This window comes from Oryctolagus cuniculus, chromosome 18 (assembly GCF_051225735.1).
Source record: "Oryctolagus cuniculus isolate XC-2025 breed Fujian yellow rabbit chromosome 18, ASM5122573v1, whole genome shotgun sequence".
NCBI classification, from domain to species: Eukaryota; Metazoa; Chordata; class Mammalia; order Lagomorpha; family Leporidae; genus Oryctolagus; species Oryctolagus cuniculus.
Genome location: NC_142884.1, coordinates 60739684 through 60753514, shown reverse-complemented (window position 1 = coordinate 60753514; position 13831 = coordinate 60739684). Strand labels below are relative to the sequence as shown.

The 13831-nt window shown below is 57.1% G+C and overlaps 1 protein-coding gene across 2 annotated transcripts; it reads right to left on the bottom strand.

The window, feature by feature from the left end:
• Nucleotides 1-124: 124 nt before the first annotated feature.
• On the bottom strand, nucleotides 125-5508 carry HSD11B2 (hydroxysteroid 11-beta dehydrogenase 2). 2 transcript variants are annotated; one of them, XM_089318670.1, is made up of 5 exons: nucleotides 4491-4512; nucleotides 1769-1981; nucleotides 1496-1681; nucleotides 1243-1380; nucleotides 125-1073 (listed from the first exon to the last, which is right to left on the bottom strand). In XM_089318670.1, exons 2-5 carry the CDS (start codon nucleotides 1932-1934, stop codon nucleotides 655-657), a joined length of 909 nt encoding a protein of 302 aa, XP_089174796.1. In that variant the 5' UTR covers nucleotides 1935-1981; nucleotides 4491-4512; the 3' UTR covers nucleotides 125-654.
• Between the last annotated feature and the right edge of the window lie 8323 nt (nucleotides 5509-13831).

The following is a 13831-nucleotide window of genomic DNA, read 5'->3' as shown; positions in this document are numbered from 1 at the left end:
GAGCCTCAGGCCCGCCTCATGGAGCCCCATGAACTCCAGGCAGTTTCCAGCCTCTGTCCCACAGCCACACCTCCTCAGCCAGGCCACCAAGTGGTCATCCTTTCCAAACACAACATCAACCTCATTCTAGGAGAAATAAAAGTTGTCTTTATTTAAAAAGTAGCCATTGGGCAAGTAGGGTATGCAGCTTCCCTGTGATTTGGGGGCAGGTGGTTGGGGCCCTAATTCTTGAGCCAGTCAAGAGACAATTGGGGTTTACCCTTCAGTTGCAGCCCTGAGGCACTGGTGCCCAGAAACAATCCTGAGAGGGTCCCCAACCTACCCAGTCACCCCTTAGTTTGCAGAGACGCCAGTTGGCAGTGACCTGCCAAAGGCTCCAGTGAAGTCATGCACTACACTCCCCATCCAACAGGATTCTTCAGGCTGTAGTGGGGAGTGTTGTGCCCAAGACAATCTGTGCAGGCTCATGAAGCAGTATGGGGGCCCAGAGGCTCCCTGGGAAACTCAGCCTCTCTGGGCCTGAACCAGGCATCAGCAGTTGGGGGCTGGGGTTCTTTAGAACAGCTCCAGGGAGTCATAATACCCAGGGGAGGGCCAAGGGCAAGGGCTCATGGAGCCTCCCGAGCTGGAGCAGCTAGGCCCTGTGTGTGCAGCTCATCGAGCTCCCACTAGGGAAGGGTCTGGGTTGGGGTTGGGGTTGTCCTGGGCCGTGTCTGGGGCAGGGGTAGCGCCAGGCTGGCCAGGCCTCAGTGCACGAGGCAGGCAGGGATTGATGAAGAAGCTCTGCAGGAAGCGGCGCCGCAGGCCCTCTGGCAGGTAGTAGTGGATGAAGTACATGAGCCCCAGGCCACGGCCTGGGTAATAGCGGCGGCGTGGCCGAGCTGCCAGCAGCGCATCGGTGATGGCATCCACGACTGGGCTGAGGTCAGGCAGTGCCAGGCGGAGCGAGTGCAGGAACTCCCTGTGCAAGTGCTCAATGTAGTCCTCGCCGTAGGCCTGGCGCAGCTCCCCGGGCAGGTTGGCCAGCAGCAGTTGCTTCCGTTGCTCCCAGTGGCTCACATTGCTCACGGATTCTGGGAAAGCGGTGGCAAAATCAGAGCGTCTTCAGCTAGGACAGCCAGAGCTTACCCTGTGTACTTAACCCAGGCCATTCTCCAGCCAAAGCCATGCCCGCTCCCGGACCTGACCCCACCGCCGTAAGATCATGTTTATCTCTGGTTTGTTCCCTGTCCTCACCCTTACCTGTCTTGAAGCAGCCAGGCTGGATGACGCTGACCTTGACTCCCCAGGGAAGGAGTTCACAGCTGAATGCGTCCATTAGCAGCGCCATGGCTGCCTTGGAGGTCCCATAGGCTGCCAAGCATGGATAGGGCATGTCTCCTGTGGATGGATTAGTGGATGGGGCAGCTCAGCCTTGGCCAGGGGCTCTCTGAATCCCTCCCCCCACCACCCTACGGCCGCTTTTTTTCTGCTTCCAGAGAAGAAGGGCACTCACCCGCAGGGCTGCCCAGGGTGACAATGCGACCCCTTGAGCGGCGTAGCAGCGGCAGGAGGCCCTTGGTCAGCTCAAGGGCACCAAAGAAGTTCACCTCCATGCAGTTGCGGAACGTGGCGACAGGAGACAGCTCCACATCGGCCACTACATCGTTGTGACCTGCGTTGTTGACCAGGCCCCACAGACCTGAGGGCACAGAGCCAGGCAGGGAGACCTCAGGTCAACCACAGCCCCTCTTCCACCTGCCCCCTCTCTGTATGGAGCTGCACTCACCCGTGCTGGTGGTATGGGCCTTGGTGAATTCCAGTGCCCGGCTAATGTCTGCTGGCTTGGTCAGGTCCATCTGGAGCAGCTTCAAGCGAGGTGAACAGCAGGCACGCAGCTCTAGGGCACCAGGCCCATTCATCTCCAACACAGTGGCCAGCACCGTGAAGCCCATGGCATCCAATTTCTTGGCTGTCTCCTTGCCAAACCCGGAGTCACAGCCTGGCCAGAGCAGGGGAGCCATTGAATTCTCAGTGTGATCCAGTCCAGCCCAAGATAACCCCAGGACCACCAGGGTCTGGATGTAGTCCATGTGCCTGAACACCTCACCTGCCAGCAGTCAGCTGCTCTCCCTCCTCCCTTATACCTATCTCTGGCAGGCTGAGCCCTGAGCACCAGCCCCATGAGGGCTATCACCTCTGACTCCTCGTAGCTCTACAATCAAACATAGTTTGTGAGCCCCACTGTTTAGAAGAGGAAATTTAAGACCTAGTAATGCTTCCCAAAGTCACCCAGTTAGCACTGAGTACGTAAGGCCAGCACTGGCTCCAAGGTCAGCCTGCGATCAGTCCTGGCCCTGACGGCCTTCTGCTTCTCAGCAGTAGGCCACAGCTCACATGTGGGTCTTAACTTCACAGCCCCCCTTCCTTTCTGGCTGCCCTCATCCAGGCTTCTCTTTCCTGTATCTGAACACTAAAGCAGCCCCTTCTAGTCTTGTCCTGGCTTGCCCCCTTGAATCCATTCTCTACCTAACCAGCCAGAGAGATCTTTCCAAAAATGACAAGATCACTCTGCTGCTGAAAACCTTGCCAAGGCTCAGTGCAGCCCAAGCTCTCGGATGCTATCACTCAGGCCTTGCATGGAGACGCGCCTTCTTTCCCAGCCTCAGCACCCCTGACTGTGGTTCCAGGCTCTAGGCAAGCTGGAGGCCATTCCCACCTCACCTTTGACCCCTCTGCCTTTGGAATGCCTGGGTATTTTCCAAGCTCCAGACTATTTGCTCCCAGGACAGGGACTATGATGGATGGAGAACAGAACAGACCTGCATTTAAATCCCTTCTCACACCCACCAAGTCAGACCGTGAGGTCAGTTACCACTTTTGCAGAGTTGATTTCCTGTCTTTGGTATGCAGAGAACCACCAGGCAGAGCCGGTGCAGGGGTCCCTGGTACTGGTAAGCCCCTGCTTCCTTGATGGTTTCCATTCCCATCCTGGCTTGGTGGGTGGCCAGTGAGGGGAGCCCCAGTGGTCCTACTGATTCCCCACCTCCAGATGTTCAGCACCCCCCCCCCCATCTCAGTTTCACCCTCTCTGATGAGGATGAGAACAATGCTAGGCAGGGGGCTATGGGATGGGCTTTGTGTGACTGAGGGTGCCAGCCCAGGCTGAGGGGTGCTTCCCACAAGTCTGCCTGGCAGAGGGGAGTAAGCATGTGTGTGTGCACGTGTGCGTGCCTTTGCCCCCCCCCCCCAGAGCAGACCCTCCACAGGGAAAAGAAGGTCTCCCAGAGGCTCAGCCCCATGCTCTCGCCCATCTGCACACACTCATACCTGTAGCTACATGCAACCTGCCTGGATGTGTGACCCCTGCCACGCCTCAGTGCACAAGCACCCAGCCCTTGCCCAGACCCCACGGCCGCACTCCACAGTAGCTCTGGTGAGCAGTTCCCAGGGAGGGGTGCGTGGAGGCACAGGGCACAGCTGTCTTGGCAGGTGGGGCAGGGCCTGGTCACCCACTTGTCTTGCAGCTCGTGGGGAGAGAGGAAATCCCGGAGTGTTCAGGCAACTGGGAAACTTGGAGGCTCACCCCTGGCCCAGAACTTTGCAACCAGAGCTGGAGAAGCCCGGAGTCACAGAAAGCATCTCTCCTCTCACCTCGCCCTCAGGCGCAAGGCAGGGAGCAGCAGCAGCACAAAGGCCCGAGGTAAGATCTCAGGAAAAACTCAGCGGGGCCACTGTGCCTGCAGATGGCCTGGGTACTACTGAGGCAGCTCACACAGTCAAACGATCTTCCCTGGCCCTGAGGGCAAAGCCTGCAACCTACCTAGTCCCTGTTCACAGCAGGAGAGTCTCAAACCAGAGACTGGGGTCCCTGAGGCTTCACACTGAGCCCCAGACTTGCCTATGTCTGGTCTTCCTGCCATCCTCACGCCCCCTCAACCCCACCTCAACACATTCTGGCTTCTTACTGACATTCATGTCTGCTCCCAAGGAAACAGCCCCACAGCCCAGCACACCCCTGCAGCTGGCTGTTTGCCTACCTGTCCCCTACCTGGTCATGCTTATGCCCCACCTTAAGCTTCTACTCGCTATCCTTTCTCTGATCCAAGACGCCTTGAACCTTCTCCCCATCTCCACGCTGAGGCCGGACTCCAGGATTTCCTCCTCTGGGAAGTTTGCAGCCCCTTCTGGTCGTTCAGGGCCCCCTACCGGACCAAGGGCTCTAAGGAGCCAGTCTGCAGGCTGTTCCTCAGCCCAGGCACAAAGCAAGGGGCTAAGAGCAGAGCACCTGTCCAAAGCCATGGGGGCTGGGAGAGAGAGACTAGGCCGCCCCTCCCCCACCCCATGCAATGCAGCCAGTGCCCCCTGGCCTTTCTCCCCCTCCCCACTTCCGGCTGGGCCTTAGCCCCCCTTCCCCTTCCCCTTCCCTCCTGGTGACAGATTTATTCCCTGCTCCAGACAAAGGGAGCTCAGCCAGGCGCGGGAGGCACCTGAGCCCAGCTCTCCAGTACCTCTTTCCTAGGCACTGAAGACCCGGAGGGATGGAGGTGGGGTGCTGGGCGCTGGGTGCACTCCGGACTGCTCCCTCTGTGCTCTGGTGGGGGTAGGGAGGCTGGCTGGACCGGAGAGGCAGCTGAATGGCCGGCTCACCTCCTGGTGACCTTAAGCCCTCTGAACTCCAAGGATCCCAGCCAACTGGGAGGGGGCTGCTCCCCATCTAACGTCCTTCCTCTGGTCTCAGGGAATAAAGAGGAGACGGGGTGTCCCACGTGGGGATGTCAGGCAGAGTTCAAAGGGTGACACCCGCCCGTCTCAAAACCTCTGAAGTCCCTCCTCTGTTCCCTGCCCTAAGTCTGCTGCTTGGGGAGAGGCATAGCATCAGCCCCCAAATTCCAGGAGGGTCCTTCAGTCTCAGCCTCCGGTTTCCTTTCCGCACCTGCCTACTCCCTGCCTCACTTTCCCTCAAGCACTCTCCGCGGCGGCAGGTAGTTCACCCGGACTTGGGGAGGCGCCCGGCCCTTCCTACTTGGCTCTCTCCCTGCACCCAGGGGAGAGGGAGGCTCACTCATGCGCTGGGGAAACCGCCTTGGCCGTGTCTATGGGGATCCCTCGGGGTGTCGGGTCCCGCCCTGGAGTCTGGAGTCCCCGCGCACTCACCGGTGATGAGCACCGCGCGAGTGGCCACGGGCAGGCGTGGCGGGCGCGCCAGGCGGGACAACGCGATCCAGCCGGCGGCAGCCAGCACGGCGAGTGCGGCCGGCGGGGGCAGCAGGCGCTGGCACAGCCAGTCGAGCGCGGCCAGCAGCGCCAGCGCCGCCAGCAGCGGGCGGCCCAGACGCAGGTCTGCGCGCAGCAGCTGTAGCAGCGCGCGGGCGGCCACGAGCAGCCAGGCACCGCCCGACGGCCAAGGCCAGCGCTCCATGGCGGCCGGGCTGGGCCTGGGCGGGGCGGGGCCGGGCTGGGGAGCGAGGAGAGGGACTCGGGGCCGGGGCACGGGATGCAAGGGAACACCAGCCTGGGGCGGGTGGGATACTCGCTTTCTCTGCTCGCCCTCGGGCCGGGCTTATAAAGAGCCCCGGGGGCGGGGTGAGGGCGGGGGAGGGGGCGGGGCAGGGGCGGGGCTTCCCTCCTCTTCTCCTTCCCCGCACCCCACGCCGGGCAGGTGCCCCCTCCCCGCCGCCCGCCCCGCCCCTCAGCCAGATCCGCTTTCGAAGAAGCAGGAACAAAGTCCCAAAGTTGCCGCGCCAGGGAGAGGGCTGGTCGGTCCAGCCTTGGCGCCCGGCATCCGCCCACTTCTGCGCCCCCACCGCGCGCCCAGGGCCTCTCAGCCTCTGCTTTTGGGAGAGACACCTGAGGTCATGAACCACCTCTGTGCAGAGGGAACTTCGCGAGGGGCCAGCCCTCCCGGGCCCGGCCGTGGATCCCGGGTGTATGCGCCCCAGCGCGCATTCACACCTGAGCAGCTCCTGACCACAAAGCCCGCCTGCGGCCCGGGCTACGGGAGCAGGGTGACTGCCCCGCCTTTCCCCCTTCCCTCCAGGACCCAGCCCTGGGGATGCACAACTCCACCTCCCCAGCGAATGGGGGAGGGAGCTCTCAAGCCTCTCATTACCTCCGGCCTACTCCTAAACCCCAAGAGACAGGTCAATGACGACACCTGGGGCGAGACAGGTCAATGAGGACACCTGGGGCGGCAGTGAGGGTGATCTCTAGGACAGGGTGGTCCCTGCCCCACTGAATCCCCAGGGGATGAAAAAAAGGGTGTGGGTGTAGATACATTTCCCTGCCTGTGTGTATGAAGGTCCTTGTTTGTGTGTGGCCCAGCGACCCCCCCACCCTATCCACCCCCGTGTCTGGCACCCTGTGCCTGGCATCTATGCCAGGGCTCTGCCAGGCTCTGGGAGTTGCTGCCAGTACCTGGCTGCCAGGCTCTGCACTGAGGGGAGTAAGTGCAGCCCACAGCACAGGGAGCTCCTGCCTTCTGTGGGCCTGCAAGGCCTGTCTGTGTTCCGGGAGTTCACACCTCCTAGCCTGCTGCTCATTCTCTCCTGGCTCAGGCTCTGTGCCAGGACTTCATGACAATGACTCTGCCACCCAGCATGGGGGGCTGGAAGCCAGACCCACTTACAGGGAGAGGCCTCTCCACCCAGAGCCACTCCTGTGCCTCCACCTGTTCCTCTTGTAAGTACAGATGACACGCTAACCCTGGCTCTGGGAAGCAGGAGTGGCCTGGGGAGGGTGTGTGTGCACCTGACCTTGGAAACACGACCTTGTGTTTGTGTGCACTCATGCTCATGGGGGCCGCATGGCCCATCACACCATTTGTCTGTGTCACTCGCTATGCCACAACCCTGTGTGTACATGGGAGCACACTGCTGTGAGTTTCTGGTAACACTCCCTTGGCCTGGGTCATGTCAGGCCTGGAAATGTCAGGGTGACGTTTGTTTTCCAAACCCACCAGCTCCTGTTGCTTTGAATCCATGGCCCCGGCTCAGAGGTGGACACAATACCATGGCCTGGCTTCCCGACCTGAGCCTTAGACTCTGAATTGGCCAGGCACCTCTCTGCTCGGCTCTCACCACCCCACCAAAACTCTGTTGTCGTCTCTCCAGCCTCAGCCTTTAGGAGCTGGGGAGGGGGCAGTGGGGAGCCTTCTAGATCCAGGCCACACAGGTGGTACCAGCACTTGCTGGAGCAGGAGCTAGAGGGCTGGAAAGCAGGGTGAGGACAGACTGAAAAGCAAGGTCATCCACTGAGCTTTGAGGAGCTGGGAAGGGTCCTGACTCATCATCTGGAAGCTTCCAGTGGGGAGGGAGCCTTGCCGGAGGTGGGTGGTGGGACTGGCCTTTGGCTGTGGGGTATAGGAAGGCTGGGATGGGGAAGGGGGGTTTTCCAGCTCAGCTTCTGGACGCTGCCACTTTGGGCAAAACCATTCATTAGTGTTATGGGGTTTTTGATCTTCAGGGGACTGGACAATCTGACCCATTTTTATGTACCCCTGCCCTGTTCCTCCCACGTCCTAGGCTAGGAAGCCGTGCCTCCTCCTCAGGACCTATGCTCCAGCTGCTTGTGGCCTCCTTAGCCACTGACCCCTTACCCCTCATCAGGTGGAGACATTCTCGAAGCAGAAGGTGGTTTAGGCAGTCATGGCTGGGAGGGGCTGGCCCAGCCCTGTCTGAGGCTTGGTGCCAGGTCATGCCTGCCTGGGGGCAGAGAACCAGCCTCTGCCAGAACCGGGAGCCTGGGCTGGCAGGGGCCTCCAGGGAGAGGAAGGGAAGGCGGGCAGAGGGCGGGAGCCCCAGCTGATAAGGCAGGGCCTGGCAGCACAGGGAATTGAAGGGCAACCCGAAGGAGCAGAGCCCTGCTGCCACCCTGCCCTGAAGCTCAGAGACCATCTCTTGTAGTCCTTTGTCCCACCTCCCAGTCTGCCTCTGTCAGAAACCTGGTTAGCAGGACCCTTAGCCTCCCAGGCTCTGGAGGAGCCAGGCTGACTGGCTCCCTGGGGCAGCTCCAGGGGAGTCTGGTGGCTCACTGGCACCATCTGCTGGCCTTTGTGGGAAGACACAGCTGTGGAAGGGATAAAGGCCAAGTGACGGCTGGATTTGAGAGTGAGGCAACAGAAGTCCCCCGTGGGAGGGTGCCACGAAGCAATCTCCAAGAGACTCACCACCTCTTCCTTTGTGGGCCGGCCCCAAGGCAGCAGAGCCCCGAGGAGGCCTGGCCCTGCACTCTGCTCATGCCTGGCCCCCCGCCCCTCCCCCCTTGCCACTGACATCACAGTGTCAGCTGGGCCCTCTTCCTGCCAGTGCCAGTCCGTCCACCCAGATTCTGGGCCCCGTCAGTCCCCAGTGCGCTTTGGTGGACTTCCTGCGTGTGCCAGGCCCTATGCTGATACAGCAGCAAGCGCACTGGCCCTGGGGTTGCCTCCTGCTGACCTCGATCTGTATGCCTTCTTCAGCGTTGTTCTCGGCTCTCTCCCCTATTCGTAGCCACGGCCCTTTCATGTCATCCACAATCACCCCTTCCACTCTGTCCTCTCCCACTTTAACCCGCCTGACCTCTCCAGATGTGGCCACTAAAAGAGCTCCTAGTCCCCAAGTCCCATTGCCCCAGCTTGGCCTTTAGCTCCTTGGCCTCCCCAAGGCCTCTGCCCAGCCAGCCACCCTTGACCACCCCAAGCCCTGTCTCCCGTGGCTGTTGGGTGCCTCCTCCCTCCATTCCTCTCCTCCCCAGCCTTCTGCACGAGCTCCTCTTCCTTGCAGGTGAACCTCTAGCTGGGGAGGCCTCCCACCAGCCCCTCCCCCACCACGAGCGCTTCTTCCCACTCACACGCTGGCAACTCCCTTGTCTGCTTTCCAGCCAAGGCGTCCCTCTTGGTTCCAGGCCCCTGGTCCAATGCCCTTGGATGCCTCCTGTGGACCCGCATAGATCTGTTACACTCATCTCATCGTCCCTAGTTCAGGCAGCTGCCCCCTTTGCCCTGCTTCCTCAGCCTTCATCCCTTGCACTGGCCTGCAAACCTTTTGCTCTGGTCCCAGCCCTGGTTGGGTGCAGAGGCCTCACAATAGGCTTTTGCAGTAGATGTCATTATCACCAGTTTACATTAGAAGGAACTGAGGTTTCCAGAGACTGAGGAAAAAACTCAAGTGTACTTGAGTTTGAATCTTGAACCAGCCCCAATGTTCAAACTTGGGTGTACCTGAAGCCAAAGGCTGGTTTTTTTGTTTTGTGTGTGTGTGTTTTTTTTTTTTTTTTTTTTTTTTTTTTTTTTTTTTTTTGACAGGCAGAGTGGACAGTGAGAGAGAGAGAGAGAGAGAGAGAGACAGTGAGAAAAGTCTTCCTTTGCCATTGGTTCACCCTCCAATGGCCCCCGCACTGTGGCTGGTGCACCGCGCTGATCCAAAGGCAGGAGCCAGGTACTTCTCCTGGTCTCCCATGGGGTGCGGGGCCCAAGCACTTGGGCCATCCTCCACTGCACTCCTGGGCCACAGCAGAGAGCTGGCCTGGAAGAGGGGCAACCAGGACAGAATCCAGTGCCCCAACCGGGACTAGAACCCAGTGTGCCAGCACTGCAGGTGGAGGATTAGCCTATTGAGCCACAGCGCCGGCCTTAAGGCTGGTCTTTTGAGAACTGTGTTAATGCAGGGCCCCGTTTGCCACATGTAGCCTTTGGATTTCATTCTGAGGGCAAAAGAGAATGGGGGATGATCTTGAGCGAATTTGAGAGCCTTATTCTTGTTGGCCAGGAAGTGGATCTGGGGAAGAAGAGCAGAGTGGAGGCTGGGAGTTTGTTGGTGTGCCCAGAAGAGGGGCGGAAGCAGAAGGTTTAAGCAAACAGAACCCAAGGTGTCGATGGATATGTGAGGGAAGCCCAGAGGCAGCTGGCCCCCCATGATCAGCAGCCCATCACTCATGGGGCAGCGGAGCCCTGGAAGTTGCTGACTCAGCCCGAGGGCTCCAGGTGTGCACTGCAAACCCCCATTTTTCAGAGGTATCCCATCTAGACTGAGGACGTGGACGTGAGACCTTCAGTTACCAGGGAGAGGGGACGAGAAGACCCAGGAAGCCAGGAGCACCCCTTGCTCTCTCAGTGTCTGGCACCCTCCTCCGAACTTCTTTTATTGCCCCCAGGACTGAAGGCAGATGCCTGGGGATCAGGGTCCTCACATTTGGGAAACACTAAGAGAGTGTGCCCTGCGGGGTTTTCTGGACCATTCCCAGGGGAAAAGAGAGCATTTGGGAGGACGGCTCTGCTGACCCCGGTGAGATCTTGCCTGGATCTCTCAGCTCCTCCGTATGCTTTGAGTTATGAATGGTCCTCTCTCACGTTTCCTGTGTGTTTGCTGCATACCAAGCCTTGTGCGCAGCTTGCTTGTACTTTTTATTTTATCTCCTAGCCTTACATCATCCCTTGCAAGCAGGTATTGTCATTTCCTGGACATAGAAACAGGCTCAGAGATGGTAAGTGACGTGCCCCAGGTCACACAGCCACCCAGACCCTGTGGTTCCAATCATCAAGCCACATCGTCCCTCTGGCCTCCAGCCTAGGAGGCTGGCATTATTCACCGGGCCATACCCAGACGAAAGACCAACAACTTTTTTTTTTTTTTTTTTTTTTTTTTTGCTTCTGGATGACAAACGTGTCTCCCAAAGGCAGAATTAAGGCAACTTGATTGTTAAAATTAATTCCAAAACTTGCTTCCTTACAGCTTCCATCACCCCCTGATTCAGGCCTTTTCTTGGCAGAACAACTGCAAAAGATACAAAAATTAGTTGCTGTTGGCCGGCTGGTTTAATTTATTTGCATATACATAATTCAGCCCCACCCCTGGTGGCTAATACCCCCCTGGGGAAGCTGCGGCTGCTTTCTGATTGCTTGTGGGGAGGCCTGTGTGTGCTTTTTTTTTTTTTTTTTAAATAAACTGAAACCAGATGGAGGGGGGTTCTGTTCACAGCCTTGCCTACAATTTTCTCCAGCGAATTCCTTGAAAAGTCAACCACCTTTGAGTGGTGCCTGGTCTCCCTGGAGGTCCCTGGCCGCTGGTATGCAAATAGTGAGCTGGGCTGGTATTTCTAAAAGTGAAAACAAAGAGGGGGGGGTTGGCTCAAGGGCTTTCTGGAATGCAGGGTCATCTCCCAGTGGAACTCCAGCTTCAGGTCTGCACTCAGCTCTTTGTATCCCTGCACTCCTTCCTCTCCCTGGCATTGGCCCTGGGCTGAAGGAGGGGGAGGACTTGAGACAGAATCACCAGACCTGGACGGGGACAAATATGAATTCCAGACTCCCACATTCACTCTGGTTGTGGTGCTAGCTGCTGGCCCGAGACCCCAACCCTCCTCAGCTAGGTTGATTTTTGCAGTCAGCAGAGGGGTTATCCCATCCTGGGAAGCCTGGACAGGTAAGGTGATTATAAAAATATTTTTAACTGCCAGCCAGGTGAGGCCAGGGCACCCACTGGTCACCACGCCAGGCCATTAGCATTTGTCTTTGGAATGTGAATTGGCCATTGTCATAGTGAAGTCTGACCCAGGTCTCCCCCTTCCCCCAGCTCCCACCTCCACGGCCAGCTCAGAACACTGTTCTCTTGGATTCCGAGCCTTTTTGGATAATTGTGTCAGGTTACATAAGGTTTTGAGATAGGAACACTCAAAGGAAATTCTGCTGGGAACAGGCCTGAGAGGCTTCCAGCATAGAATTTGCTTTCAAGTATTCGAGGAAAAAATTCAGGTGTCTCAGCCTTGCACATTTTGGAATAAAGTAAGGACAGCTCCACAACTTTGCTTGCACATCCCAGAAAGAAGTGAGGGAAAAGATAGGCTTCCTGTTGAGAGGAAATGCCCTCTGCATGGAGCACGTGCAGGGCTGTGGAGGTCAGGGGGAGGCACCAGTGCACAAAAGCAGGCTGGTGGCATCGGAATGGAAACCCTGGGCAGCTCACCTTCACTTGTCTTTTTTTTTTTTTTTTTTCCTTTTCTGCATCTTAGGTAACACATTTGGTAAATAGAGGCTTTCAGTTTTCCAAGAAACATAAAATAAAAATGGGATTACTGGCAGAAAAGCTTTAAAACCTTTGGTTTCTAGGACTCTGTGGGCACATTTTCCACGCACCATGATTTTTATTTCGTTTGTCTCTGAGGAACAGCCCTCTAGCAGCTCTGTTGCATAAGGTGCTATTTCCAAACACCCTGTCCCCAACTAGAGACAGAGAGTAAGTTTTATCTAGGCTGAGAAGGGTTCTGGATGGGTGACATCGTGTTCCAAGCTGCACTGGTTAAAGTCAACAGTAGGGAAGCTGCCAGAACCCTCTCACCAAGGAAGCCCAGAGAATATTTTAAATACCAAAAGGCACCTCTTTCTGAAAGCGCAGAATGGTCACAAAACCACTGAACAAGGGAAAGTTAATGGCAGGAAAATGTCTCGAATATAGTAAATAGAAAAACCCTTACAGGGGACACAGAATAAAATAGATTTACTGTGTGGAAGGGATGCTAATGCAGGAAAGTCCATTTTTACACAAAAATAATTCAACAAGTGATTATTCACTCTACAAAAGGCTTCGGAAGAACTCTATCCTTTCCTTCCTTCCTCCTTTCATTCAACACACATGCATTTAGTGCTTGCTGGGTGCCAGATCCTGTTAGGGAAGCAACACTGTGATCTCCCAGTCTGGCCCTCCTGGATCCTTACACCGTCAGGGAGCCTGAGGGCGGAACCGGGAAGCAGACTTCCAGGGTGCTATGGGAGTGAGTGAGGGTCTCTATCGTCCTGGGCTCAGAGAAAGCTTTCCTGGAGGAAGTGATGTCCAGGCAGCGGGAGCACCCAATGCGGTTTCTGCTGGCTCAGGTCCAGGACACGGAGCTGGCTCTGCCCACCCAGGGGTCTCCTTTGGTAGTTCCAAGGAGTCATGGAAGCCTGCCTGGGATGGAGAGAGGCACCACCTTCCAGGAAAGTTAGAGCAGCTGGCAAGGCTGCGAGGTCAGCCGCAGCCAGGGGGCAAAGTTCTGGAGACTGGCGGTCTGTGGCAAGGAGGAGTTTGGATTTTAATTTCATAGTGTATGGCAGTACTTCTCCCAGGGGACCAGGGAGAGTTGTTGAGGGTTGTAAGCAGGAAAAAAAAAAAAATAAAATAATCAGCTTGGTTTGTTTGGGTATTTTTTACAGATAGCCACAGGCTGTGAAGAGAATGGACTGTTGGGAGGGGGGTACGAGGATACAGGAGAAGGAGAGAGAGGTCAGGAGGTCAGAGGACAAGCCAAGTGGCCGGGCTGGCTCATCCAGAGCTGGAGAAAGCACCATGGTCCCGCTGAGTGGATCCAGAGAGCAAGAGTTGGGGCGGACTACCTCCTATCCAGGTTAATTTGAGAACTAAATGTAATTCCATTAGTTAATAAGCATTATTTCCTGATAGTAAGACCAGGAAAGTCTAGAGTAGCTGTCCCAATAACTGCTCCCTTTTGGATAATCTCTGTGCACTTAAAGAAAGATCTAAGAGGCCGGCGCCGTGGCTCAATAGGCTAATCCTCCACCTTGCGGCGCCGGCACACCGGGTTCTAGTCCCGGTTGGGGCGCCGGATTCTGTCCCGGTTGCCCCTCTTCCAGGCCAGCTCTCTGCTATGGCCAGGGAGTGCAGTGGAGGATGGCCCAAGTGCTTGGGCCCTGCACCCCATGGGAGACCAGGAAAAGCACCTGGATCCTGGCTCCTGCCATCGGATCAGCGCGGTGCGCCGGCTGCAGCGGCGGCCATTGGAGGGTGAACCAACGGCAAAGGAAGACCTTTCTCTCTCTGTCTCTCTCTCTCACTGTCCACTCTGCCTGTCAAAAATAAAAAAAAAAAAATTTAAATTAAATTAA